This window comes from Corvus brachyrhynchos, unplaced genomic scaffold (assembly GCF_000691975.1).
Source record: "Corvus brachyrhynchos isolate BGI_N302 unplaced genomic scaffold, ASM69197v1 scaffold114, whole genome shotgun sequence".
Taxonomy (NCBI): domain Eukaryota; kingdom Metazoa; phylum Chordata; class Aves; order Passeriformes; family Corvidae; genus Corvus; species Corvus brachyrhynchos.
Window position 1 is genome coordinate 8758530 of NW_008238337.1, and position 27174 is coordinate 8785703.

General features: G+C 39.1%; 2 protein-coding genes across 3 annotated transcripts in view; one reads left to right on the plus strand and one right to left on the minus strand.

Moving 5' to 3' along the window:
* PI4KA (phosphatidylinositol 4-kinase alpha) overlaps positions 1-27174 on the minus strand; it is a 53319-nt gene that overhangs the window by 13707 nt on the left and 12438 nt on the right. For both annotated transcript variants that reach the window (XM_008634118.2, XM_017734980.1), the window contains exons 15-35: positions 27026-27121; positions 26166-26349; positions 25342-25445; positions 24282-24450; positions 22228-22278; positions 8899-9007; positions 8265-8401; positions 7241-7374; positions 6997-7079; positions 6653-6723; positions 6416-6540; positions 5899-5980; positions 5224-5307; positions 4777-4866; positions 4162-4281; positions 3476-3568; positions 2951-3107; positions 2548-2675; positions 1135-1293; positions 758-909; positions 176-283 (exon numbers count right to left, since the gene is read on the minus strand). In XM_008634118.2, the coding sequence (XP_008632340.1) occupies positions 176-283; positions 758-909; positions 1135-1293; positions 2548-2675; positions 2951-3107; positions 3476-3568; positions 4162-4281; positions 4777-4866; positions 5224-5307; positions 5899-5980; positions 6416-6540; positions 6653-6723; positions 6997-7079; positions 7241-7374; positions 8265-8401; positions 8899-9007; positions 22228-22278; positions 24282-24450; positions 25342-25445; positions 26166-26349; positions 27026-27121 (2436 nt within the window). The remainder of the gene's footprint in view (positions 1-175; positions 284-757; positions 910-1134; positions 1294-2547; positions 2676-2950; positions 3108-3475; positions 3569-4161; positions 4282-4776; positions 4867-5223; positions 5308-5898; positions 5981-6415; positions 6541-6652; positions 6724-6996; positions 7080-7240; positions 7375-8264; positions 8402-8898; positions 9008-22227; positions 22279-24281; positions 24451-25341; positions 25446-26165; positions 26350-27025; positions 27122-27174) is intronic.
* On the plus strand, positions 10396-19308 carry SERPIND1 (serpin family D member 1). Its single transcript, XM_008634115.2, has 5 exons — positions 10396-10502; positions 12505-13373; positions 17027-17300; positions 18258-18402; positions 18787-19308. Exons 2-5 carry the CDS (start codon positions 12521-12523, stop codon positions 18976-18978), a joined length of 1464 nt encoding a protein of 487 aa, XP_008632337.1. The 5' UTR covers positions 10396-10502; positions 12505-12520; the 3' UTR covers positions 18979-19308.

Sequence of the window (27174 nt, forward strand, 5' to 3'; positions counted from 1 at the left end):
GAGACAGTGTATGAACGATACTAAAGCACAAGACAAGTTTCGGTTAAAGTGGGTAAAAAAAGGAAAGGAAGAAAAATCACTAGAAGAGAAAGACAGCTGCTACTTTGAAGTATCACTGAAGGTTCAGGAAAAACACAAACACATTTTCAGCGAGTCGTTTCAAATAAAAGAGTACCTGAAATAATCAAAGGCAGTTGAATAAATCTTTTCTCTCAAAACATTTCGGATAGTTGCATTTGGAACCACATCAGCATGCAGCAAAGACAAACCCAGGGTCAGCAACCTAATAAGCAAAATAGAGAATGGAAATGTTGGCTCTCCCAAAATGGTGACCAATACACCACCATGCAAACCACAGCTACAGCTGTAACTGTAGCCTGAGAAGTGTCCGTTTCAGAGCTCCTGGCAATCTGCTCACATTATAAAGCCTTCATGTCACAACAGGTGGAAATAACTGATGAAGCAAAGACTAGATCCATGATGTGGGCAATTCACTATATGAAATCATCCCACGAAATTTCCTGAAACACCAAAAGATTATTTTCAAGCTGAAGCGATCAACTTCTGCTTTGAAAACAGAGCTTAGACCACATCATTGCAGGCTTTTAAAGCAATCTTCATTACTTGAAGCCAAGGACAAGTTAAACATGAAGTGTTTAGTTGTTTTCTTCCATCTCCCTATAACCTTATTTCTTCTCCCTATAATCTTATTTCTTATTTCTGTGATTCCACCAAGGAAAAACCCAAAAGCACTCACTTAAATCTGGGCCCAATGGCTGCCACGTGCCGATTCAAGCTGCCTTTCGCCCCACCGATGTTCAGGGACAGGGACCGCTGGAGCAGGCTGGAGAAGATCTCGATTTGGTCAGAACTGCAGTATTTGGCTATTTCAAACCTCTGCACCAAAAACTGAGAAAAAGAGACAGACATACCATGCCTCCTTTGACCTTTTTGAATTCCAAACCCCACCACCAGACTTATCTGTTTCAAACACCTTTCTCCCCCTCAATGATTATGCTCATCTAAACAGAGTGTGTCTCGTGGCTGTGAGCACATGACTCCAGTCCTTTCCCAAATCACAGGAACAGGAAGTGCAGACTGCCACAGGTGAGACATTCCAGAAGAAATACACACCTCTATCCAGATGTAATGTGGGGTCACCTCTGGTGGACAGGGCCTTGGCTGGCTCTCCTCCGAGGCTGCTAATGGATCTGCTTCTTTCTGCTCTGCAGAAAATAGCCCAACTTTCTGCTCCACTGTCATTTGCCAGGCTCCTGCCATTTCCCGCATGAACTGCAGAAAGGAAGGTGACAGTGCTTCTTGTTTCAAGAGCATCTTCTTATATGGAAAACACAATCTTTCCCCACAGCACACACAAGAACCTACTACAACAATTAAAATTCACTGCAGTGCTGACGGAGAGGCAGACAAGTCTATACATCCCACCTGAAAGAAAATGCTTCTTTCACTTCCTAAATTACAAAAAGAAGAGAGACTCCCCCAGAATCTTAGCTAGTAACAGAAAGACTAAAGGCAGCAGTAGCCAGGCACTGCATTTTGTTGAGGAGACTTTGTTGACTGAGTTGTCAGATTAGCCCATGCCATCCATCCTCCTGCTCTACTAAAGGTTGCTGCCTCTCACACAAGCCCAGCAGAGACAAGCACATGCCAGGTACCCATGACCTGCAGGACATGTTTGGCCCCTGAGAACACTGAGCACACCCTAGCTGATCAAGCACAACATAAAGATGGTACATAATTCAGTTTTGCTGATCCTGCTCTTAGGAGCAGCATCCTCTGTACTAAGGGGGCCAAGCAACCATGGGTGTTTCTCTGTTCTCCTCAACAAGATACAAAGACATTTGCCCAAATGCCCAATGGAAAAAAATGACCTTGATGCTCAAGAAATTAACCACTGAAACCTGCACATAAACTCAACTAAGTAAATTCAGATGGGTGATTATCTCCAGCAAGTGAAACACTTGGTGCTCCCTAAGCAAAGCAATTACCAGAGGCCGCTTTCTCAGCTATGTGAACTGTCACTACACCATGCTGAGTTGCTTTATTACTATTACATTGATCCTAATCTCACAAAATACAACTGGTTTAGCCTGCTACAGGATTAGGACACTTGCGAGCCTATGTTTTTATGTAATAGTGCAATACCAGATACCAGAGGCTGATTAATGAGCAGGGACACTGATTTCTCTTTGTTTTAAAACACCATTCTGTAGTTTTTGATAGTATAGAGTCATTCATTAACAGCTCAGGCCTCTCATCATCAAAGTAAATTCTATAGCTGAGATTCTAACAGGTTTCTTTTGCTGTAATGCTCATGCTCTTGAGAAAGATCTGCTTCCCATAGTCCACCTCGTGAGGGTGCTCAGACTTCCAACAATACAGGAACAGAGACTTCCTGGCAGGCTGAAGTGATTCACAGTGCATTTAAACACCCTTGACACAGATTCGCATTATCTGTGAATCTCTCAAAATCTTCTCTCTTCCCCCTCGCAGGGGCAGAGAACGAGTAGTTAAATCGCTTCCTACCGGCACTTCTATTCCATTCTTGGCAGCAAGCAGCCACTCCCAGCAAGCAATTGCTGTTTCCATGCCATGTTCGTTGAACATTCGCAGGGGTCCCCAACACAGATGATGAAGGAGCTGGGGATCACAGTCTGAAAATAAACATTCACACAGATTTCTCCAACAGAACAACTGCTTTTCACATCAGCATGACATTGGTGTGCACCGTAGGTAATAATCAGCTCCTAATAATAAATAGCTTCTAGTTTAAGGAGGCTTTTCCCCAATATAGGCCTAATTGAAAAAATTCAAAACACAGTTTTGCTTCAAGTTGATGCATACTGGGTTGGTATATGGATAGTTTTTGTAGTTTGTTTTTCTTGGCATTCACTGTCAGAAAGCAGAACTCCCATTTGGTTTTCATTACCTTTGCTGCTTATTAGCAGTGCAGTCAACTTAAACATGGCCTGGGTGTAGAATTCAGTATTGCTTGATTCAAGAGCAGCATTCAGCTCTTTGACCATCAGTTTATTCAGGTCAGATGTTCGTCCTGTGGCATTTGAGAACTGAATCATTCCAGAAACCTGTAAAATTTAAGGGGGTTTTCAACAGAGAACAGTATTTTCAGGAATCCAGTTTAGTATTGGTCATGTGCTGAGTAGGGAGCTCCACAAACAGAGGCATCTTTTGTTACTACTTTACCAAATCTTTAGCTTTATCTGCAATCTAATCTGTAGCTTTATCTAATCTTTAGCTTTATCTGCAAGACCAACAGTAAAATGATCTGTTTAATAACGTAGGAAAATTATACTCTTTATCCTGAAGGGATTTAGAGACTATGCTTCATGTAACATAGACCCATATACCAGTATAGGCTGGAAGGACATCATCCCCTGAGAAGTGATGCCAGAGCTTGTGGACACCCCACATTCATGAGAAATCCTGTACTTACCTCTCCTGCATAACGGTTGCGCAAGTTAAGAGAAGCCATGAAGTTGGAGTAGTCCTTCTTCACACAAGTTGGTCTTTCAGTTAGCTGGGTTGCCTGTGACCAGACCACAACATGGTGTTTATACTCTTCATATCAAACCACTTGTCCCTCTATCTTTTTATTCCTTCACATATGTTTTAAATTTCCTTATGCTTATAATCAGAGTAGTATCAGGACTGTTATGTACAACAGCACCAGGACTGATAAAAATCAAATAAGGAGTATGTGTATCTTTTCCATGGATACAGGATCATAGAATATACTGAGTTGGAAGGGACCTACAGGAATCATTGAGTCTAACTCCTGCACAGGACAAACCCAACAATCACACCACACCATTGAGAGCATTGTCCAAGCACTTCTTGAGCTCTGTCAGGCTTGGTGCAGTAACCACTTCCCAGGGGAACCTGTTCCCGTGCCCAGCTACCCTCTGAATGAAGAACCTTTTCCTAATACCCAACCTTAAACCTCCACCGATTCAGCTTCATGCCATTGCCTCGAGTCCTGTCTCTGGTCACCAGAGGAGATCAGTGCCGGCACTCTGCTGCCCCTTGTGAGCAAGTTGCAGGCAGCAATGAAGTCTCTCCTCAGCCCTCTAATTTGTCAAGGTCTCTCTGCAGGTGCACAAAGGAACAAACAATACTCACGCCCAGAGTGGTGTTCTGCCTGTTGTAGCCTGCAAAGTGCAAAACGCTCTCCGTAGCCATGGCCAGTCCAGTGTGCTGGGACAACCCCGATACCCAGTTCTGATGTTTGTTTAGGTACTCCTGAAAAAAAAACCCCAAACCCCAAAATACTTGATTATCTTCAGAACAAGGCAGCTCATAAGCAAACTATGCTTACAAAAACATAAGCAATGCAAAAGCTCATCACTGCAAACTATGGGAAACTTAAACTATACACATACATGACAAAAGACTGTCCCTACTCATCTCTTTCAGGCATTGCTCCCCTGGCAATAAGATTTTCTGAATGTCCTCCTAAATACACAAAGACTCCTTCTGTATTGAAAACGAATGAAGTTATCAACATAAATGCTTGAAGGCTGAGATCTTTCTTAAAAGAATCACTTCTGACAAAAAAACCTTATGAGATGAACTGTTTTGGACTATATGGAAGAAAGGAATATAATTAGTTGTCCTTTCGCACAAGGATAGAAACCCTTGAGACTCTTTTTTTAGGAAAGGAAATACAAACTTCAGGTAGATTTGCAGTGTCCAGTATCTGCAAAAATCCAATTCTCACAGAAGGAGGCCCATTACCTGTAGATGAGATTTTGTAACAGAGGGAGCCCATTTCATTGCCTCTTGCAGAATCATCCCACAACGTGCAGCGAAGTCCTTGACTATACTCTAGAACAAAAAGCATCAACACAATCAGTAAAATACAGGACATTTAGCATGAGGCACTAGTTTTAATGGTGTAGTAAGTAACATAGGGAGCAAGACAATTGCAGCAACATGACACAGTTAAAATCTTCTGTAACATTTAAATGTGACCTTGATTAGAAAAGAACTGTCACACTTTAAGTCAAGTAAAATAGTAAAATTCAGAAAAACATAAATACCGAGTGTCATATCCTATTAGAAAAATCTCACCTAGGGAAGTATTTTTAAAAAATGACCATTCAGAGCAGCTCACTAATTTATCTCCAAGCTATGAAATGAGGTATTATTTCATTCTTTGATAAATCACGGAAGGCTACCCACCTCTCTGGCTTCATGCGTGTCGGGGACTGTTATTCTGTATGGAGCATCAGGAATGTCATAGTATGGTTGGTCCTTGTGAATGTCCTAAACAGAAACAATTATCAGCTCTCAGAAAGGCAAAATTCATCATCACTTGACATTAACACTACAAGTACCAAACCTATTTGTTAGCCTTTGCTCCCCAAGTCAATTTGAACAGCTCTAAAAGAAACTGTTTGTATTCCAGTTTTTAGAATAAATAATTTCAAAAATTCAAAGCACTCTCCTCAACATTTAGTACAAAAATAAAACTCTATAAAGCATTTTCTTCTTCAAAAATTCTAGCATGTAATAGATTCAAGAAATATGGATACACATACACAGACTGGAGAGAATACAATCTAAAAACCATCAGTTATAGAAGACCAAACAAACCACAAACCAGAAAAACACCACCGAATTTTTATTTCAAATGAGACATTTCAACAATTATAAACCACATCTGACAACAACTTTTTAGCACTAGTTTTGCTACTTATGAAATAGGGTTGCGAAGATAGTTCTTGCTTCACTGAATTTAAAATTAAGATTTTATCAATCTTAGGAAAACCAAATTACAAACTCAATTAAGTATCAAATAAATGCAGAACAAAGGAAAAAGGAAAAAAAAAGTTCCAGGAAAGAAAAAGTACTTACTGCACTAAGAGACAGAGACAATGTCTGCAGAATATCTAGCATAGTCTTCAGCACAGTTCCACTCCACAGCAAGTGAGGAAATCTAGAGCAAGACAGAATTCAGAAACACAATAACCAGGGAGAGCTGAGGAAGGACATTATTTTATCAAGGGAGCTAATCAAACAGCCCGTTTTATACGCCCCTAGGTAAGCTCACACTCAACAGAAGCCACAAAGCCTGCCATGGCTCATGGCTTAATCCAGAGCCAAAAGATGAGGAGAGCTATTTCATAGGAGCTGAGATTGCATTTCTATCATGGGCACTTTGCTTTGCTCCACCCATGGGAATACTAAGCCAACATACATTTTAACCCATTTTAAGTTTCAGAGCTCAGGCTAAAAATACTACTGACTGTTATTTTTCAAGGAGATGTTTCAGCAGAAGTAGCAGCCAAGATCCACTTGACCAGTGTCACCAAGTGCCTAAGGAACCACTAAATAGTCACTGTGAAAAGAGAAACATGAAATCTGTACTCACTTGTCTACCAGTCCAGATAAGTATTTGTCCGCAACTCTCCTGATTCTCTTGTGAATGTGGTTGAAATTCACCAGCAAGAACTGAGCATGTCTCTCCAGCTCTTCTTCATTCTCCTTAGTTTTAGGCTAAAAAACATGCCAAAGTATGAGGCTCTTAAAGGAAAAGACAAACTCACTTTCATAAACTGAAATGAGAACTTTAATACAAATTCCAAGTTTTAGTTTCCAGGTTACCTACTTTATCAGCCATCATTGACAGGAAAGCTTCAAACACCTTATCAGCAACAGCTATCACACACTGCATCATGCCTGAGGAATGGAGAGAAGTGACAGGTTTGATTGTCAAAACCACATTTGTTTTATAAACCATGCTTAACAGTTAAAAAGTGTTTATGTTTACTCAGCCAATATTGAACCTGTTTCAAAACAAAACCAGTGTTCTTGGCAAGAATAAAGCAGGAGCAATCTGGTGAACATGATTCATTTTGTTATATAGCTGCTTGATTTGTTTCTGCTTTGCAGGCCTGACGATAATTTCCTCAAATCTCAAGTTGAAAGAAAACCTTGGCAGGTAAATCTTACCAGATTTGTCTTTTTGAATTGCTTTATCTTCGAAATAGCAAAACATAACTTGGAAGCGATCTTGATCAGTTGAACGCAGCACCCTAGGGAAGGAGAGTTTTGTAAGCTGGGGTGTTGTGGGGTTTTTTATTTCAGGTTTTGTTTGGTTTAGATTACGTTTCTTTCAGGGATTTATTGACTGTTTTGTTTCAGGGGTTTTTTTGCTGTTTCATCAGTGAAAAGAAGTAAATATCTATACATATACCTCATATACTCTAGGCGGTAAACAGAAAGGAGATAGGTAGACATGGCAAAGTCCAACTTATTGATCAATGCTGACACTTCTGGAGGAGGATCCAAGAGATTGATTATGGTACTCCGTAATTCATTTAATTCAGCCTAGAGATGAATACATGAAGTTATCTTAAGTGGGAGTCCTGTATTCGCTTGTGTCCTCAAACATGCATTCAGCTATTACTCTGTTAACGTTTCAACCTTCACAGATATTTCAGAGGATGCTTCTGCCTGCAGACTCAGACCAACCTCCCCTGAATCAGCAAGTCACAATGCTTCAAATACAGAACAGAATTACATCTGGAATCAAGCTCCTGGCAGAAATAACTGCTAATTTCCATGCAGTTATACCAATGAAGAAATACAATTCCTACACTAAATGCATAAAAGTTCAACCAACATCAGCACTACCCAGCTCCTGAAATTTCATGGACAACTTGTTGTGCCAGTCTTTGGTGCCACAGAACTATGTATCAAGGCACAATGCAGATTTCTGTATTATTTGGGAGCCAAAGAGATTTCATAAGCCAAAAAGAGCCCTTGGGCAAAATCTGTCCTGCTAAATCTATCCTACAAACACTAAGGAGAGAGAATACCAGTATCAAGCCAGAGTAAATTTAACACTTCTTTGAAAGACTGAATGTATTGTTTCCTTTCAAACTTTGTTGATTTTCTTTTTTTAAACAATGGAAGTTTTGTCGGCTACAAAATGGATGAAAAAGTACTAAGAGGCTTCCATCTCCACAAAGACTTGGTTTCTACACCTAATTAAGGTGGTGTAGCTTCCCCCCTAAACACTTACATTAACGCTACATAAAACTGACTTCAAGTCACTTATGCATCCTGCTGTCAGGAGAATAGTGTAAAACAGCTGCTTTCCACTAATAGGAGGCAGGTTAAAGGGGTGTTGTGCTATTTCAATATATCACAGATATCATGTCATTTAACACTGGCAGACATTATGGAAGGAGCTAATAGAAGAAATGAATTCCTACAGAAGTCACGGTGTCATTCTTCATGGCAGAATTGTACTGCAGAACAGATCGAAGCGGCTCTTTGCTGGGAAATGTGAGTAATGGAGACTTGGTGGCAATTTCACACACACCTTCATACCATTCTTCTGGCCAAAGACCTGGAACAGAAGTAGAAAGAGGAAGGTGGAATGAGGCATTATAAAAAAATAAGTTTCACAGAGTTACTCGCATTACCAAGCTTTGCACTACTTCCTAGAGCAGATTTTTCATGCTCTTAAGCACAGACACTCAAAACACATGATCCATGTTCCAAATTTAGTATGTTTAGGTGAAGTTTCTCATTGGACAAGAAGTTTCTACTTAATTACCATTGTACCCCATGTGTCTGATCTTCCATTTCAGGAACCTGGTTATCAAAACTTATAACTAAGACTATTAACTTAGGAATAAAACTAAGTACAAGTTGTACTATGCTGCATCTGATAACAAACCTGCAAAGATTTAAAGAAATCCTACCAGAGAACTGTCATGTAAGCTGTTTGCTTTGAAGTGTCTTTATGCCTGTAATTTTTCTTCCAGCTACTGTGAATAACTTCCATATAGTTGTATTTACATTCATCAAAAGGCAACGCTGTCCTCTTAGAATGTCCAGTACCTGATCCTTCCACAGCAAATCCCATCAGCACCGAATACAGCCAGAAATCGCGGAACAGCTTCTGCAGCCTGGGTTTGGCCTCCTTGATGGGTGGCAAGCGTCTAGTGAGCTACCAAAGAAATAAAAATTAACATTTGAAAATGGTGGGAGTTAGAATAACTTAATTCCACACTAAGGAATCAATTCATGCACCTTCTTTACTATGATTTACAAAGGTAATATTCTTTGTCACCTATGAAAACTAGTATTATACTGCTATTGTTACATTGAAGGAATTAAGTTCGTTTTTGAAAGCTGAAAGGCTAACTTTTTGAGATGCCTGAAGTAAGAATTTCCTTTGTTTTACACAGGAATAACGCCATGCTGATACAGTAACCTCTGAGGAGAATACATAATATTAGTATACTATCCACTGCAGGGAGGAAGAAACCACGTGGTCCTTTAAATTGTGCTGAAGACAATGCCATGCAGCTTTGCTTCAGTGTAAAGGAACTCCAAACTAAATAAATATTAGTCAAAAACGCTTCTGGTTGCTATTGTTTATTAGCTTTGTGGAAATACACTGAGGCACCAATTGGGGATCTTTCATTGTTTGCACCCACGCACAGAATGACATCAGTTCTGAAGAATTTACTATCTAAACAAGCAAGTAAAAGAGCATTATTTTCAACACATTTATTAAAATTCTCTGATACTTTTTGCACAAACAGCTGCTACCACCGGAAGAGCACTATATCCTCCCAGCCAACATAATATACAATTTTAGATATATTTATATAACAGAGATCATAGTGTATTATCCTAAAAAGAGCTAAAGCACAGGCAGTGTATGAAAAGTGAAAGAAATCGTCCATTAAACTGCAAGCTTTATTCAATATGACTGTATATTACTACTGTAAATTTTGTTAACAAAATGTTACATTCTAATCTAGCTTGAAGAAGTTTTCTCTAACCACAATAATTCTCTCTAGGTATCAGAGCCAGCAGTACTTCAGTGAAACCTTACATAAAGCCAACTTTGGATGCATTTGTAAATCATGAGGGAGATTAGTCATTTAAAAAAGAAAAGCATGAAAAAATCCCTCTATTTTAATAAAATCAGTCTGAGTTTAAGCTGGTGAACAGCACTACGGTAGCAAGTTGTTTGTGCAATGGAAATCTTTGCACCAATATAACACCAGCTGAAGAAGCCCCATCACAACCACAGAGGCCTCAAACACATTTGCACTAAGATGCTCCCCCCATCCCCCATTTCAGCACAAAATAGCAGCTACATGGCTTTTCTTGAAATTAACAGTCAAGTTTATGTGTGTGCTTGACTTTGAAACTTCACATACACACTGATTTTTGCTCAAAGATCTTCCTCAAAAGGGAACAAGTACCTGCAAAGCCATAAAAGTAGTTCAACAAACAACAGAGAATTCAGCAAAGATCACTAGGCAAGGGAGGGATTTTGGCTGACGAAGTAAGTTTAGCAGTGTTTGGTTTAGAGAATGTTTACTTTGGGAGATACACAAAAAACCAGCGTCAAAGTTCAGATTTAAACCCTGCCGTTCCCTTTACTTGAGCTTTTCAACACATCCTTCCCGTACAGTGGCTTAAAGGTAAGCTTCATTTACCTCTCCTGTTACTTTAGGTAGATCTCACCAAAGGCATGCATACTGCAGAGAAGGGGGACATTTTGCCTGTGTAAGTGCAGCTAAACAATAACTGAACTTTGATGAAGATGAGAATGTAAAGCTGGGAATACGGACAGCAAATTCTGCTGTGCCAAGAGCAGAAAATGTTTATCAGTGGTTACTGGACAAAGTATCTCAGCCCTAAGGGCCTGACTTCTGGGGGCGGGGAAAAATCTAATGAATTTATGAAGGAACAATAAGAAAAAGATGGACTCGAGATGTTCAGTCACAGTCTAAAACAACTTCATAAGCATCTTCTTTGGATCCTTCATTTTTGCAGAACGATGTATTCTTTTACGTGGGAGGATCACCTTAAATGGTTTCAGGATTTAAAGCAGATTAGTCTGGGGGAGAGTTTCAAAAATTAAACTATCAGCTCAGTTATTTCAATCCTGTTACAACATGTTTGAAAATATTTTCCTTTAAGGTTTTATTCACTGAAATACAGGTCACTGAACAGGTACAAGTATGTGAACCTTCATACTTTATAGAACAGCTCTCTTTCCTAATTTAAAAAGGATTTTAATCAACAACTTAGTAAGATTTTTGTTTTAACTGTATTCAGTATTTTGTCCTTATATTGTAAATAACTGCCTTTTTACTCAAAAAAGTGTGTCAATTGAAATTAACTTTAAATTAAGTGTGAGAAAAACCCAAGGCCTGGCATTCAGACACCCATTCAGTTTCAGCTGACAGAGCCATTGAACACTTACATTTTGATCTCTGACTGTCACAGGAGGGAATTACACTTTTTCATATCTTTTTAATATCACTGTAATTACTGCACCCAATATTATGGTGAAAAGTCTCTCAGACCCACTTCTTGGTAAAGGGTTTTACAGCTGAGTAAGTCTGATGTATTCTCTTCAAATACATACCAAAGAAAATTTTTGCTTTTAGAAATAATTTAAAAATGCAACAGTCCATTAAGTACATTTAGAGATTATTACTCAGTACATTAAGAGATTAAGTTTCCATTAGAAAAATGCAGGTTCTACTTAAATGTATTTTCAAACAAAACAGGTGAGGTTACGAATCTAGAACTGGGATCACAGTAAGCCTAGAGAAACAAAGTTCTGAAGGGAGCTCACAGAGACTTCACATCATGAAGAAAACAGAGAGCACTACGAGTTCTGCAGTGCTCACAAAAGTAAAGTGAAACAAAACGTAACTAAGCCAAAAGCAGAATCAAGCCAATCAATCACAAGAGTGGCAGATGAGGACAGAGAGCTGCAGAAAGGGTGCACAGACATTGAGTAACATGCCCGAGTAAGGCCATGAGCAGACCAGGACAGATGTTTATGCCCAACACTTCCCCCACTGCAGTCCCACTAATGGTACTCAGTGCAAATATACGTCTTTCTACACGCCTAGATCTCCTTTATTCACCAGATTGCTGCCTTGCTTTTCCAAAATACTCCCACAAAACTTCCATTTTTGTTGTAGCTACAGGATGTTTGTTTTTCAAATTTTTCAGTACATCTCAGCCTTCTGGCATGCTCCTGCCGGGGACTGGATCAGGAGTCCCTCTTCTGCTTACCAAGCTCAAATCTTCAAACTTAACTTGACATTGTATTTTTAGCACACACTACTAGCACAGCTGGTGCACAGTTTAACAGTTTATAAATAAAGAGTCCCATATATTTTGCATAATGACTTTGTTACTGTTTAAATATGCCAGTAATGACTATTTGTATGGAAGAAGGTCAACCAATTCTTTGGCAAGCTGGAGGCATTGTGTAAGCAAAACCAATTACCAGTAAAACAGACTTATCCTTCTAATTGATGTGTTCCACTAAAAAACAATCCTGTTGAATAAGGTGACTATAGACCTTCTGCTGTGACAGAAATCAGCATGGACCTAAAATCAGGGAATAGATAACTAAATTCAATTACCCTCGGTCCTCTCAACTGTGTTGTCTTCCAGGCTTTCACCTGTCAGAATGAAGTTCCTATTTCAATTGCTTGCCCTTGCTCTCATCATAACCTCCACATTTTGTGGAGTCAAGGACGTCACCGAGCATTTTGAAAGCCTTAAAGGTGCTCAGTCACACGAAAACGGGACTTACGTGCCAAACCTGCCACTCGAGTTCCACAGAGAAAACACCATCACTAATGACTTGATTCCTGAAGAGGAGGAGGAAGAGGATTATCTAGACCTCGACAAGATACTGAGTGAAGATGACTACAGTGATGTTATTGATGCTGCCCCACACATGGTTTCTGAAGTTCAGCAAGGAAATATTCTTGAACTATTTCAGGGCAAAACTAGAATCCAGCGCCTCAATATCCTCAATGCAAACTTTGCCTTCAACCTTTACCGCAGTGTGGCAGACAAGGCCAGCTCCTCAGACAATATTATCATGGCTCCTGTTGGTATTTCCACTGCAATGGCTATGATTTCCCTGGGTCTGAAGGATCAAACCCAGCAGGAAGTGTTATCCGTTCTGGGCTTTCAAGACTTCATTAATGCCAGCAGCAAATATGAGCTCATGACCGTTCACAACCTCTTCCGCAAACTCACCCATCGGCTCTTCAGGCGCAACTTTGGCTACACACTGAGGTCTGTCAATGACCTTTATATTCATAAGGACTTTTCTATTCTGAATGATTTCAAAAACAATATGAAAACATACTACTTTGCTGATGCCCAACCAGCTGATTTCTCAGATCCCAGCTTCATAGCCAAAACCAACGAACGCATCCTGAAGCTGACCAAGGGATTAATAAAGGAAGCTCTCGTGAATATAAACCCTACAACACTGATGATGATTCTTAATTGTCTTTACTTTAAAGGTAAGAATCTGTTATTTCAATCTTAGTGAAGGATTTTCTCAGTTCGCAATGCCATACTGTATGTCATAAGCCAAAATGGAATTTAAGTCTAATCTACACTATAAAAAACCCACTGACTCCCTCACAAAGAATCTCTATTATTAGCCCATTTTTGTCTGCTTCTGTAGTACAACAGTGTTCTAGTCATGGTCTGAAGTTAGTAGGTATTGTATACAGAGAGCAAATGCTTACTACTTCACAGCAAGACAGAAAAATAACGTATGAATGCAGAATAGCCCCAGAGATCATGAGCTGTGTAGAAGTCTCAGATGGGGAGGTATAAATGCATTTGCAAGTTATTAGTCACATTCAGTCCTGGCATCACTGAAATGGTACAGACTGATTTCAGTTAAAGCACTTAAACATTTCTTAAGTATTTAGGATACATATGAACGACCACAAAGAATTTCAGCTTGAAGGATGCCATTTTTTCATACGATCAGAGCATGATCCTTGTCAACAAGCCCATACAGGGGCCCTAAGAGAATAACCAAAACAAACACTGTTCTTCTACAACTAAAACCACACACATTCACTGCATGGAATATTTCAGTTAATTCAGCATGAACTGTCTGCTGATATAGGCTTCTTCATGTATTAGTATAGGCTGAACAGTTAAAGAGGCTTGAAGTAGACTGTGCAATATATTATTATTATAAACCCTTATTTTCAATATCTTTACATTCAAACTAAGAGCCTGTGGTGAGATTTTCAACATAAGTTATCTGCCTCAGGTTGAAAGTTTGTTAGCTTTTCAACAAACTTTTAAAATTATATTAAATGAGCAAGAGATGGGAGGTGCCAATGAAAGAAGAACTGAGGATGGAAGGAAATCTCTTACTGACTGTTTAAGATGAAAATCAGACAAAGGTGACTTAAAACATGGGTAAGGAAAGACAGATTTGCCCAAAAAGGTAAGTGTTTGCAAGTACAACACACTCCTTTCCCTAATTCATGAAGGAGTTTATTTTTCCCCAGTTATGTCCCTACTTCCAAGAAACAAAGGCCTCTCTTACACCTGCCATCTCAGCAGGTTACAGAAGCAACATTCCTATAAATGTACCTTTTCCCACTCACTTGCAAGGAATTACTTCCCTGAATAATGCCACTTATCTCTACGAGAATCTGAAGCAATCATTAGCAAAATACAAATAATCTCCTATTCTCAGGTACCATCCAACAGGCACTTACCTGTATCCTTGACTGCATCTCTGATGATCACATCATACTAAATACAAGGCTTTACTGTCTGTCAGACCACCCTAAGAAAAGGACTATACAAAGTGAAACTATACAAAGTGAAGGGGTTTTTTTCATAATTTAGTCAAATTTGAAATAGCCTTTTGTTTCACTCCAAAATTATTAAATACTTGTGCTACCTCAAAATAACAAAAACACCACAAAAACAGATAGCTGTGGTATTGAAACTCTCCAGTTATCAAGATCAAAAAGACTTGGCTTTTTCTTCTGCCCATGAAGTCCTGTTAGTCCAAACTGCCTTGGTGCCATCTGCTGAAGGCTGTAATTTATAACCCTCAAAACAAAGAAGATCAATTCTCTATTGCTATCTCTCATTCTTTTGTCTTACAGTGACAGTCTCCTGGGAATTCTATTTTGAGTGGAACTGAACTTTTTAAAAGCAAGTTCTGCTCCCGAGTTTCTTAGTTTCCCCACTACTCCTCCTAATATGTCAAATTTTGTCCACATCTTTCCATTTGCACTGTTTGCACCACTGCAGAGAAGCTCTATTAAGCCCTCAGAACTAAGAAACCTATAAGCATTTTCAGATATAGAGATATTCAGTTTAAGTGATACTGAGTAGTGGGACACTTGACAAACACTATGAGGCTTCAAGCTCCTTTTATATTAAAGACCACCAAGAAACTATTGGAAACTATTTATGCTGGTAAGAAGTACATTTTATCTTGTACAGATGTCCAGTCTACCCCCCATTTTGCACAGCAATCATTTATGAGCTTCCTATCAAGTAAGAGCTGGTTATTTTAGCCATGGCAGTTTTGGTAAGTGACAAATGTTGACAGGTCCAAAATGTCCTGATTTTTTCTGAGATTCTGGTCACAAATGCAAAAGAGCAGTCACTCAATGGAGACAATATCTGCCACCACGGATGGATCCAAAAGACATCTTGGGGGAAGATTCAAAACAGAAAGTCACAGAAGTCATTAAGCCCCAGCTGGTTTCAGCTGGCCACGTAGCTCCTGCTGGGGATCAGTATTCTACCCCAAGACAAACGCATTTGCAAAACCAAATCCAAGAAAAATGTTCCCCAGCTCCTATCTTTCACTAGGAAGAGCTGATTATGTTTCCCATCCCTCAGTGGATGGCAGTGCTGCTGAAGCTGCCCTGGCCCACAGCAGCTCCATGTCATCGGCCAGCTGGAGTCCTACGCCTGTGAATTCTGCTCCCTGAAGAACAGCCAGATACCGGGTTTTCCTTAGAAGTGAGACAATTTGTTTGGGAATAGCATCATCCATTTTATACCCCATACCTTTCAGACTATTAACCACAGTCTGACTGCTTCTCAAACTGGTCCACATCAGCCTGACATGTGAAGGAACTATTAGAATGAAAGTTGGACTTAAGAAAGAAAAAGGCTTATTCACAGTCAATCTGGCAAAGTCAGACTAAGGAACCAATTAAGGTTATACAATGTAGGCTCTCCACACAGTCACATTCCTCACATACTTGCTTGCCAATAATGACCTAAATTCCTGAGTTTTTACAGGAAATACTGGTAACCCTATTTCCACTATAATTGTCTAGCTTTGTCTGCCCCTTAAGAAATTATGTTTATTCCAGAGCCACAGTTCTAGAAAAAGACCAACAGAACACTGTATTTAAAAAACCTTCTTTCAAATAGTTAATAAATATTTCTGGCATCCAGAGTATCTCCACATAAAAAGCTTCAAACCCTGATGGCAAAGCTTTCTGGGCTGCAAAATGTGTTGGACTGCATTATTTGGGCATAAACCTGTCACATTTCAGCAAATCTACAGGAGCCTGTTACCACATCAAACTGGATGACAGAATTAAGCAGTCAACACCCCAAGTCTTCAGGTTAAGACAGAAAATGAACCAGTCTGAATGGACTAAGGTAAGGTAATGCCTTCAGCAGAGCATCTTCTACAACCTAATGCAAAATGAAACCAGCCCTTGCTTAGCTTGATACACCACTAACATTCTCCGAAGGTGCCTTCAGAACTGGATTCAAGCATCCCATCTCTCAGAAAATACAGCTGGGTCAGGTGCTCTGCTAGAGGCAAACCCTAAAAAATACTCTGCATCTGTTTAAATTTCTAGGTTCCTCACAGGGAAAAACAATACACACCAACCACATTCATATTTCTGGTTTGTGTTCACCTGTTTCTGCAATTTGGAACACTCAAATCAGACAAATGTTAAGTTATAAAGCCAAGAATTTTGAAGTCACTTTAAAACCTGTCTTCTAACTCAGGCTTCACTGAAATCAACAATCTCCTAAAGTAATTCCCAATTCATGTGACTTAAAGCTTAGTGTAAACCTATTCTGGGAACATTTGATTAAACAGGGACCTGATGCAGAGTTTTATCTGTCTTCTGCATTGTATTAACAGGAACTTGGGAGAATAAGTTTCCAGTGGAAATGACCACAAAGAGAAGTTTCCGGCTGAACGAGAAGCAGACAGTGAAGGTGCCGATGATGCAGACCAAGGGCACCTTCCTGGCTGCCGCCGACACCGAGCTGGACTGCAGCATCATCCAGCTGCCCTTCGTAGGCAACATCAGCATGCTCGTGGTGCTCCCACACAAACTGTCTGGAGTGAAAGCCCTTGAAAAGCAAATCACACCTCAAGTGGTAGAAAAGTGGCAGAAGAGCATGACAAACAGGTATCTGCTGAAAAGCACATCTTGTTAAAGTCTTAATGTATTTTCTTGATGAGATTGACAAGGGTAAGTAAAGCATGCAGGGGATAATATATTATATTCTGATTAAAAAATACTAAACCTAAACAAAACCTCCAAAATTGGATTTATTGCATTAAAAATCAGGACCGGTGAGCTCTCAAAATTTAAATTCCGTCAAGAAATCGAGGATGATTGAGATAGAAAATTGGAATGAAGTTCCAAAATTCTTTCTATTGATTATTTAATGATGCAGATTTAAAGAAAAAGTTCTTACTGATAAAAGCTTTCAGTAAGAAGGAAAAACAGAACTGTGAAAATAACAGATTATTGGTGCAGAATAATCTTGGTCACATCAGCCTACGTTCAGTTCAGCACTGAGCATTACAACAGAGCTGCGTGTAAAGGAACACATTCCATAATCAACAAAGAACATCAGAATTATGGGAGAGGAAAAACAATAAAGTCATAAAGCCTCCCTTTGAGGAAGGTGGCAGAGTAGGTGTATATCTGTCTTCAGACTTGATAAAAAGAGATGATTTGATGTGCTATCCAGGAATTCAACCTATTTCCATTGTACACAAGAAGTGACAAATCTCCAGTTTAGTATTTCAGAGAATCTGACAGCTCGACACTTACTACAAGCATGCAATGAACTGCTCAAAGTCACATATCTTATACACATAAATAATGTGAACCATTATAAATGAAATATCAAATTGACAAACTAACAGTTTTTGCAGGGGAATTAATTTTTTAAAGCACAGTTTTAAAAGTCACGATGCTCAAGTTTTGAAAGCAAAAGTACAGTCCTGTGTATCTCTGTGTCCTGCTTGCTGAAGACAGCAAAAAAACCAAACCACAACAGGTCTGTAAAGCAAAGGAGTCATGCACATACATATCTGCTCAATGATTTTTCCTTTTTGTGTTTATTTTTACTAGAACAAGAGAAGTGGTTCTTCCTAAATTTAAGCTGGAGAAGACTTATAATTTGATTGACTATCTGAGATCCATGGGAATAGAAGAACTGTTCAATGGAAAAGGCGACTACTCTGGTATATCAGATGAGAAGGTCACCATTGACAGGGTACTTACTCCTCATTTCACCTCCTCTCTGACTAAACTCTATCACCCTGTAACATGGCAGCACAGTAATAATATTGCACAGTAAGCTAAAACAATATTTTTTCCTCATCTTTTCTGGAGGACATAGGAGGGAGGGTTGTGGGTTTGTCCTTGTCTATTCACATAATGAAGAGAGTGTTTAATCAGATGTCAAAGGCACTAAGAGTGTTGTGGTCAGTCAGGAACAGGCTTCTCCACAAAACAAAACCCCAAGGATTGGTGCTGCGTAGGTGTTGCCAGCAAGGGTGTGGGACGTGGAGCAGGGAAGGCCGTGAGCACATCATTCAAGTGTACTTAGGAGAGCCTCAATTTCACTTTTGTTTTCCTGTTTTGTTTGTTTGAACAGTTCAATCACCAAGGCACAATCACAGTGAATGAGGAGGGCACAGAGGCTGCAGCAATCACCACCGTGGGGTTCATGCCTCTCTCCACTCAGACCCGCTTTGTCATCGACCACCCCTTTTTGTTCCTGATCTACGAACACCGCACCAGCTGCCTTCTGTTCATGGGCAGAGTTGCCAACCCAGCCACATCTTAAAAGCAGAGAAGACCCTCCAACACTCTGTTACACATGGGCTGTATAATTACAAGTTAAAATACCAGTATCATAAAGGAAAATTTATTGTCATATTAGCCAATACAAAAGCCGCTGGTATCAAAAGAAAACATATTATCTACAGGTAGTTTCTCATGAATGGACTCACAGCAGTAGATAATTTGACTGCAATTTAAAATGGTTAGTGCCATGCATTGATATAAGTGTATTACTAGAAAAAAAAAAAAATCACAAAGTAACTTACACTTTGTGTTTTGCATCAGTGTATAAAATGTAATCAATAAAGTATTTAGACTATCTGGATTCTTGAAATTTAGCTCTAAATTTGTGCTAGGATGTCTGTTTATGATAAATAGGACTAAGGAAAACCTGAATACCTGACCAGCCATAGATGCCTAAGTCTCTCCTGGGCATTTTATACAATCTAACTTGAAAAAGATCTGATGTCTCCATTCTTTCTTTTGCTTGTATCATTTAATATTCAGTGAATACACACAATGTGTATAAACATTCAGACTGATAGACACAATAAGCATCATGGACTAGTGTACCAAGTAAGAGGAGACAGAAATGTCTTGGAGGAATGAAATACTACGGGACCCACTACTCTTCCCCAATCTAACTTGTATTGCTTCAATACTTTCTCTGATCTTCACTGGAACAAGAGGTATCAGAATTACACCAGCCTAGTAAGTGATATAAATATCCTCAGAATACCCTTTAGAGGGAAAGCAGTCAGCAAAATGCTCTTTTCACTGGCTCAGTATCACCTAATCCTCTCCACAAAAAAAGCCATTTATAGCAATGACTCTGTTAATATTCCAATGCACTCTCCACACCTGATTTAATGGACAAAACCTTTCAAGTCACTGCAAACTTTCTGAATCATTCTAGTAACAACAAAAATGGTGTTCAAATGTGTCACCATTTCAAATTATGTTACTTACCCACGCTCTGTAGAATATTGCTGTCTACCTGGTACAAGGAACAGAGCTGTACCACACATTCAAATGTGAATGAACATACCCACCTCTGCACACCTTCATTTACCTCATACCTTTTAAGAAATATGCCTCATAATCCAGTGAGAGTATTTTTATCACTTTTTGCAGCACCAAATACTGTATCAATCTATATACATTATAAATTTGTCTTATCTAAGCAAAAATGCACACATAACCTATAAACCAACAGTTATTTTAAGAACTATTTTTCTTAAGAAGGTGTTTTTCCAATATTAACTTGTTGATTTAATTTTGCTTTTATATACTGCTGTTTGTAATTTTGCATCTACTGCAATTATATGCTGCATACACACAGCTTTTTAACCTGTCAGCCAGTGAAATACTGGTATTAGATGATGAAATGATGAAGAGCTGATACTGAATAGGAAATGCAGATGTTTCCCCCAATTCCTGTCTTTTAAGTCCACTGCGGGATGGACAATTTTCAGTACTGAAGTGCACAACAGAAATTATTAACATTCATATACACATTTTATTGTTTTATCTGTATTCAAAAAGGAAAGCACATACAAAAAAGAAAAACATGCAAAAGATTAAATATTCATGCCCTAGGTTTAAGTAGTTTATCAATGATTGAATGAGCTGGAGCATCTGCAATACGGGGTTTTGGGACTTAAGTGAAGACAATTATTCAAGGCAAAGAGGTCAAGCAGAAAAGCAAATCAGCTACTGCTGGAAACTCATGATCTTCATACATTGTGCAAGAAAGTCAAATATTTGCTTCAACAACCATAATGTAACCATTAACTCTTGCTTCAGATTCTGGCACTATCTGACTGCATTTAAAGGTCACATTGGTTAAGAAAAATGCAGTTATCCCCAGCTATTCAGAACAAATATATCATCAATAAAAACTTGAAACAGAAAAGTACTTCCACAACTTTTACATTAAGTCTCTAACAAGCACCAATCTTCTCTCAGTATCCAAGGAATGGTCCTGCTTTCACTCAAATCAGCATCACTGACAGGTGAAAAATGCCACCCACTAGAACATCTCTCACAATGCAGGACTAGCTGGCTCATGCAAAAACTGCGCAACTATTGAATAACAGTGATCCAAGACTTTTATAAACACATTTCTGTAAAGTTAGGAACTGGTCCTTGTGATCACTGCTGAATTTGGGGAGGGCTTATGTAGGAGACCACTGGAATAGACGGGAAGGAAAGGAACAGTCCTTTGATCTAGTGCTAATTTTAGACTCTTCTCTTTGACAAGCTTCAGTGAAGAGGTCTGTGGGGGCAGAGTATGAAATGAATGCTTTTTTCCTGCTTGTTAATGGATGTGCAGTATGAAAAAGTTACAAGCAGGCATCCCTACTGCAAGCATGGGATTGCCATGCTTTTGTCCCACCAGCTGTGCAGGAAAAGTTCCACAGAACAATTCAGCTTCAAGAGGAAAAAAAAGTAGCATGGAATCTTTTGTCCTTCAGGAAGTTTCTCTATGGATCTTTTAGACATGACTTTTTTTTTGTAAAAGCTACAGCAGTTAGGCAAATAGTCCTACCGACCTGGTAACACACCTTGGACGTATCAAATTTTCCGTTGGAGATCTACATCTACAATTTTTTCCTGAATTAGCACTTCTACTTTGTTAAATGTTTTTTCTCCAGAAAAAAATGACATCCAAGACTGAACACAAATATGCTTCAGAATAAATGAGTCTGGCATGGACATCAGTGTCCTTGCACATTTCCTAAAATGCTTTCAGCCTGACAGTTCTCATTTCAGAAGACACAGGACACTTACCCCCTTCTTTATCAACATTTTTCTTTTTTTTTTTTCCTTTTATGAAGCAGAATTCACTGTGCCACCAAACTAAGACTTATTTTTCACTGCTTCTATTAACTTTTGTTTCTTACTTCTCCTCAGGCCACAGATATGTGCTGTTTATTACACTGCATGCCAAACACTATTCAAAGTAATACTCCCTGCAGTATTATTTAGCTCAAGAATCACCTGAATTCATGGCTTGAAACAATCTAACCCCAAATCACAAAAGATTCTTTATTTTCAGAGATTTATCATTATTAAACAAATGTTTCCCCCCCTTAGAGCAAGGTGTATTATTTTACAGTATTACTACAGTTCTCCTGGATGGTAACCCTGCACTAGCTGTCAATCAAACCATTTTGCTTGAAATAGTACCAATGTTTGATTAATACAAGAAAAATTATTGTTTGCAACAACCCAACCACTGGATACTCACCACAGCAATGACAGGAATAAGCACACCCAGGTTCCCTGCACTACTGGAGGCCTGGAGAAGAAAAAGGAAATGATCAAAACATGTACAAAAGCATTTCTAAAGTACTTGCTATAAGACATATTTCAAGCATCAAACAATTACAACTCTGTGTCTTGCAAAGAGATGTGCACAAGGTGGTCAAGAGAGCACCCACAAAATCCACAGGACTGAACACACCCTGGAATCCTTTAACAAAGCTTTTCAGGTTTTCCTCATGGACTATTGAAGGGATTTTTTCCGCTGTCAGCACACAGTCTGCAGATATTCAATAACTGCTAGAAAAATGGTAACTTTAAATGGGTGGCCACAAACAAGTGTCAAATGTTTACCAGAAGTTTCATTTTACTATCAAAATGAAGCCAAAAATAACAAGCCAGTAAAAAGACAGGATTTTCAAGAATTTATTTAAGCAGAAGGAGCAGCCTTTTCCATTGAAATATAAGAAGCATAAGGAAAATACATATTTCCTTGGACTTTTTAGGACTTTTTAAATTGCATGCTATACAAGTGTGTTTGCTCCGGCCAAGTAGAGTATTTAAGAACTAAAAACATTCACTGAGCACAGCACATCATTTCTCACCTTTTCTGATCAGGCAAACAGTGATGGCACAGACACCACACTGAGACATCTCCTCTCTAAAGTCTTTCCCAACCTCCCATATTCCTCCACACTGGATTCGGGAAAGAGGGAATGGTCCAGCTCCCTCCTTACAAGAGAGAGACTGCTGGCCCCACAGGGAAGAGGCAGGGAAGATGTGCTAACAGGATACAGCTTTGCATGAAGTGGAATAAACCAAAAGGAAGCAATTAAAAAAAGCAAAAACGAAGAAGGAAAGAAGAGAGCCATAGAGACACAAAGCCAAATAGTCTTCAGATGAAACAATAATGGCACAACCCAACTCAAACAAACTCCAGTTATCTTTCCTGGAGAGTCAAGATAAAACAAAACAAAAGATGGGTCTTAAAATATTTTTGAAGGGAATAAAACAACAGCACACAAGACACTCTAAGGGGTAGGGACAACTGGAGAAAGTCACCATGGTATTTTTGTTAAATTCAGGACAATCCACCGCATGTGACTCACTGCTTCAGAGTCAGAGCAGAGATGCAAACTAACTGCAATAGCCAGAACTAGGCACCAACAGAACTACAGAAAACTTTTCTGTTCTGCTTTGTTACAAAAAATTAAATATCAGCCTCTTCATAATAATACATGGCACTGAGAGTGAAGAATATGGAATGACTTCCATTCCTGGGCACACTCAGGAGATATTCATGTCAACTACTAGGAATAGCAAAAGAAAAAAAAAAAAAACCATGCTTTTATTTCTCCTCACAGAAATCACTTCTGAATGGCTGAAAATAGAACAAATAAATCACTGAACATTTCAATGGTTATCTCACTGAACATTTTAATGGTTATCAAGCAAATTTTAGTGTGCTGAGAAGAAGAGACACAGGCAAACTAGGAAAGAAAAAACTGCTTTTGTTTGAGGAGTGCAGCACATGCAGTGTTCTACCCTCTTTATCTCTTGAAAATTAAGTAACCCCATCTTCAGAACACCTTTCATAACTTTTACTCTGCACTGAGTAGATGCTCTAGTGAGAACTGCTCTCAGTACCTTCACACTAAAGAAACACTGCCTCCTAGCTCAATCCATCTGAAATCTGTCATTTCTCCACTTGCAGAATTGCACAGCTTTAAGTCAGTGCAGCAGTTTGTCTCCCATACTGATTCCAAAGCATCCCGTGTTTCCCTTTGCAGCTCTGCCTCTGACACTCCAGTTCAGGCAGTCTCAGCTGAACTGCAGCTAGCCCCTGCTTTATCTGGGACACTCCACACGGATCAGTCAGGTGTCTGAAGGCATTCTAGACCTGCATTCACACCCCAGGAGCAGAACTCACTCTCAGGCTTAGCATGGCGTGGGTTTTCCCTACGTGTCTAAGGGTGTGTTTAGCAGTGCAACCCACGTAAAGCACAGCTGCACACAATTAAAAACCAGCACATATCTGACCTTCAGCGCTGGTCCTTTCTCACTTGCTCTCTCACTAGCTCTCTTTCCTTCCAACCCAAGCTGAACAAACAGCTCCAGCAAGTTCATCAGCAGTTCATCCACAAGGTGCTCTTCCTGGATGTTGGCAGCAATGTTGGCCAGGGCGTTAATGACTGCTAAGGAACAGTGCCTGAGGAGAAAAAACACTTATGAACAAGCAATTCAGTGCTTTCTTCATAATATTGATAGTAACTCTTATAATAAGGCTGCTGACATATTTTCACCCAGGTTTTCTTCTTGCTGTTTTTATGAGCAGCACATCACTTTACTGACAATTGAAATGCAATTGGTATTTAAGTGAAAAACTATTTTTAAGTTGTGCCTTTGAGGATGTTCCATTTATGATGCTGTCATAGCCACTAGGAAAGTACTTTCCTGTGGCAGACAAAAAGCAGCCAAGGGCAGTGTTTCTGTTTTGGGAAAGCTCTTGAGCAGAAGAATCAGAACTCATATCAGTTGTTGAAGCTGAGATTGCATTGTTAAAAGATACTGACAGGAACAGTCCTCTCAGCTACTCCCACACTGCACTGAAAGGTATCCAGCCTACCCCAACTACCAACAGAGTCAGTAATAATCATCTAGCAGGGACAACAATGCATAACTTACGTACAAAGAATTATATTCTTAATGGTTTGCATTTAATCCCTAACAAGTACCAGGACCACAAAAAACGAAACAAACCACGCTCTCAGATTTTCTGGGGTAAGAGATTAATTACTGTAATTACAGATAACATAAGTTATCAATGTCAATTATCTTTTACAAACACTGACTCCTTACAGAAGTAAAAGTTATCAATGCTACCTGTAGTGAGAAGCATTTTCAGGAACCTCTGCATATTGAAGTGCTATTATTTTTTAATTAATCTATTTCTTTTTAACATGAAAGAACAAAGAACAGTACAATTTACAACCTTCAAAGTTGTAAAAAATGCAAATTTCATAGTGGGAAAAACCCCAAAGCATCACAAAGGGTATTTGATATAGTTTTCATACATTTAAGGGACACGGCTAAGTGTTACCTGTATCCATGGTCCTTACAGTCTTTTGTGGCAGAGTAAACAACTGAGCTTGCTTTAACACTGATTTGCTGAAATAGATTCCACACCTCACCGTAAATGTATTGCTGCAAAAAACCAAAACCAAATCCCTAAGTAAATTCAATACAATCTCTCTAAAGAACAGCCCTGTAAATTCTAAGTTTTACCACGTTCTTCCAATAGGTGTGCAGCCACAGCCTGAGTAATGGTTTCAGCTTCCAAGAAACAAACAGTAAAAGTGCTTTTGTGAATGTTTTTAATTGAACAAATGTTACAAAATTTATTATGATCTTTAACTCTGCCTTCCTGATGGAAACCGTTTTTTCAGACTTCTGAGTTCTGGCAATTAATTACTTGTTCAGAGGCACAAATGACATTTGGAAAAGGTCAGTTAATTTTTGTATAACTGAAGACGACAATCTTCCACACTTTCAAATGTATGAACCTACAAGACTTTGAAAGTTAATTACTGATACAAAAAGAAAATACTCCCCACTTATTTGGGATAGAGCAAGTTTAAAAACCTAATAACTTTTGAAGACATTGAGTTTGGTGGGCTTTATAGTCTTCTTTTTAAAAAGACTTTTATTTTCTATGGGGAGTCATCTTCTTTACAGGGACAGCACTTTACATGTTATCACAGCTTTTGTTTTCTGATATCACAAAGACTGTACAAGTGTCTACCTGTGGTGAAGAAAAGGAAAGCTTTAAAAGCCTTCTGCAAATGCAGTTCCTAAAATACAATTCCATTTAACTAAAGGAAAGGGATCATGAACTGACATTCTCTTGGCCAATTCTTTCCTTACATTTCCAGTGATGACCAAGCAGCCGAGCTGATCAATGATGAGTACGTCAAGATGAGAAGGTGGCTGGCAAAACTTCTGCTGTAAGATCTGCAGGATGGGTTCCATCATTTTTGGGGTGTCCCTCAGTGCCACTGCAATGTGCCCTAGAGCACGAATTGTGTGGTCAGGAATCAAATGAGCTTCCCTGTTAGGAAAACAAAGAACCCCAATGTGACAAATGTAACTGTTCAACAGTTGTCAAGACCTCGGTCACATTTCATATAAGGAAGTAACAGCTCCTATACATCACTAACAGCTTTAATACTGCCACATTAGAGGATATATTTGCACAAGTTGATTTTCAAAATAAAAAATTACCTCTCCCAAACTCATTATTGAAGAAATCCACACTAATCCATGAACAAACTGTTCTAAAAATAACAACAAAAAGAGGCAAAAATGATGGGCAAAATACTAAGACAGTCAGACCAGCTACTACAGAAGCCCCTCCATGAGACTTCTTGGTTGGTGAGTCTCTTAAGAGCAGAGCAAGTCAAATGCCACAAGTGACATGGTATGTCTAGACAAAAAAAAGACAGCTGAAGCCGAAAGAGAAACCATCACTCAGTTGAGGACTCAAAATTGGCTAATATTCACCAAAGATCTGTTGACTCAATCAGCTAAAACTGAATCCATGCCTCTCAGTATGAAAACAGGGGCTCAGCTCTGCAAAGACTTGGCATGGGAAGATCTTGACCCAACACACAAGCCCATTAATCTCAGAGACATTCAATTCTAAAATAATGCCAGTACTTATATCTTAGAATAAGTCTCAGATTCACTGAGTGAAAGAAAAATTGGTTTGATGACTGACAACTTACTTATCACTCTCCTGAGAGATGTACAGACGGTTGGATAAACTGGCAAGAAAGGCCTCAACAATCACTGAATCTATAGTCAAGCCAGCTTTCAAGCACCTGGAGTAACAACGGACAGAAAAAACATAACGCATCAATAAAACATACCACTT

Coding starts and splice junctions, on each gene's coding strand:
- SERPIND1 (XM_008634115.2), top strand. CDS start 12,521: ATGAAGTTCCTATTTCAATTGCTTGCCCTTGCTCTCATCATAACCTCC. Junction 13,374..17,026: donor TAATTGTCTTTACTTTAAAG/GTAAGAATCTGT, acceptor TTGTATTAACAG/GAACTTGGGAGAATAAGTTT. Junction 17,301..18,257: donor CAGAAGAGCATGACAAACAG/GTATCTGCTGAA, acceptor TATTTTTACTAG/AACAAGAGAAGTGGTTCTTC.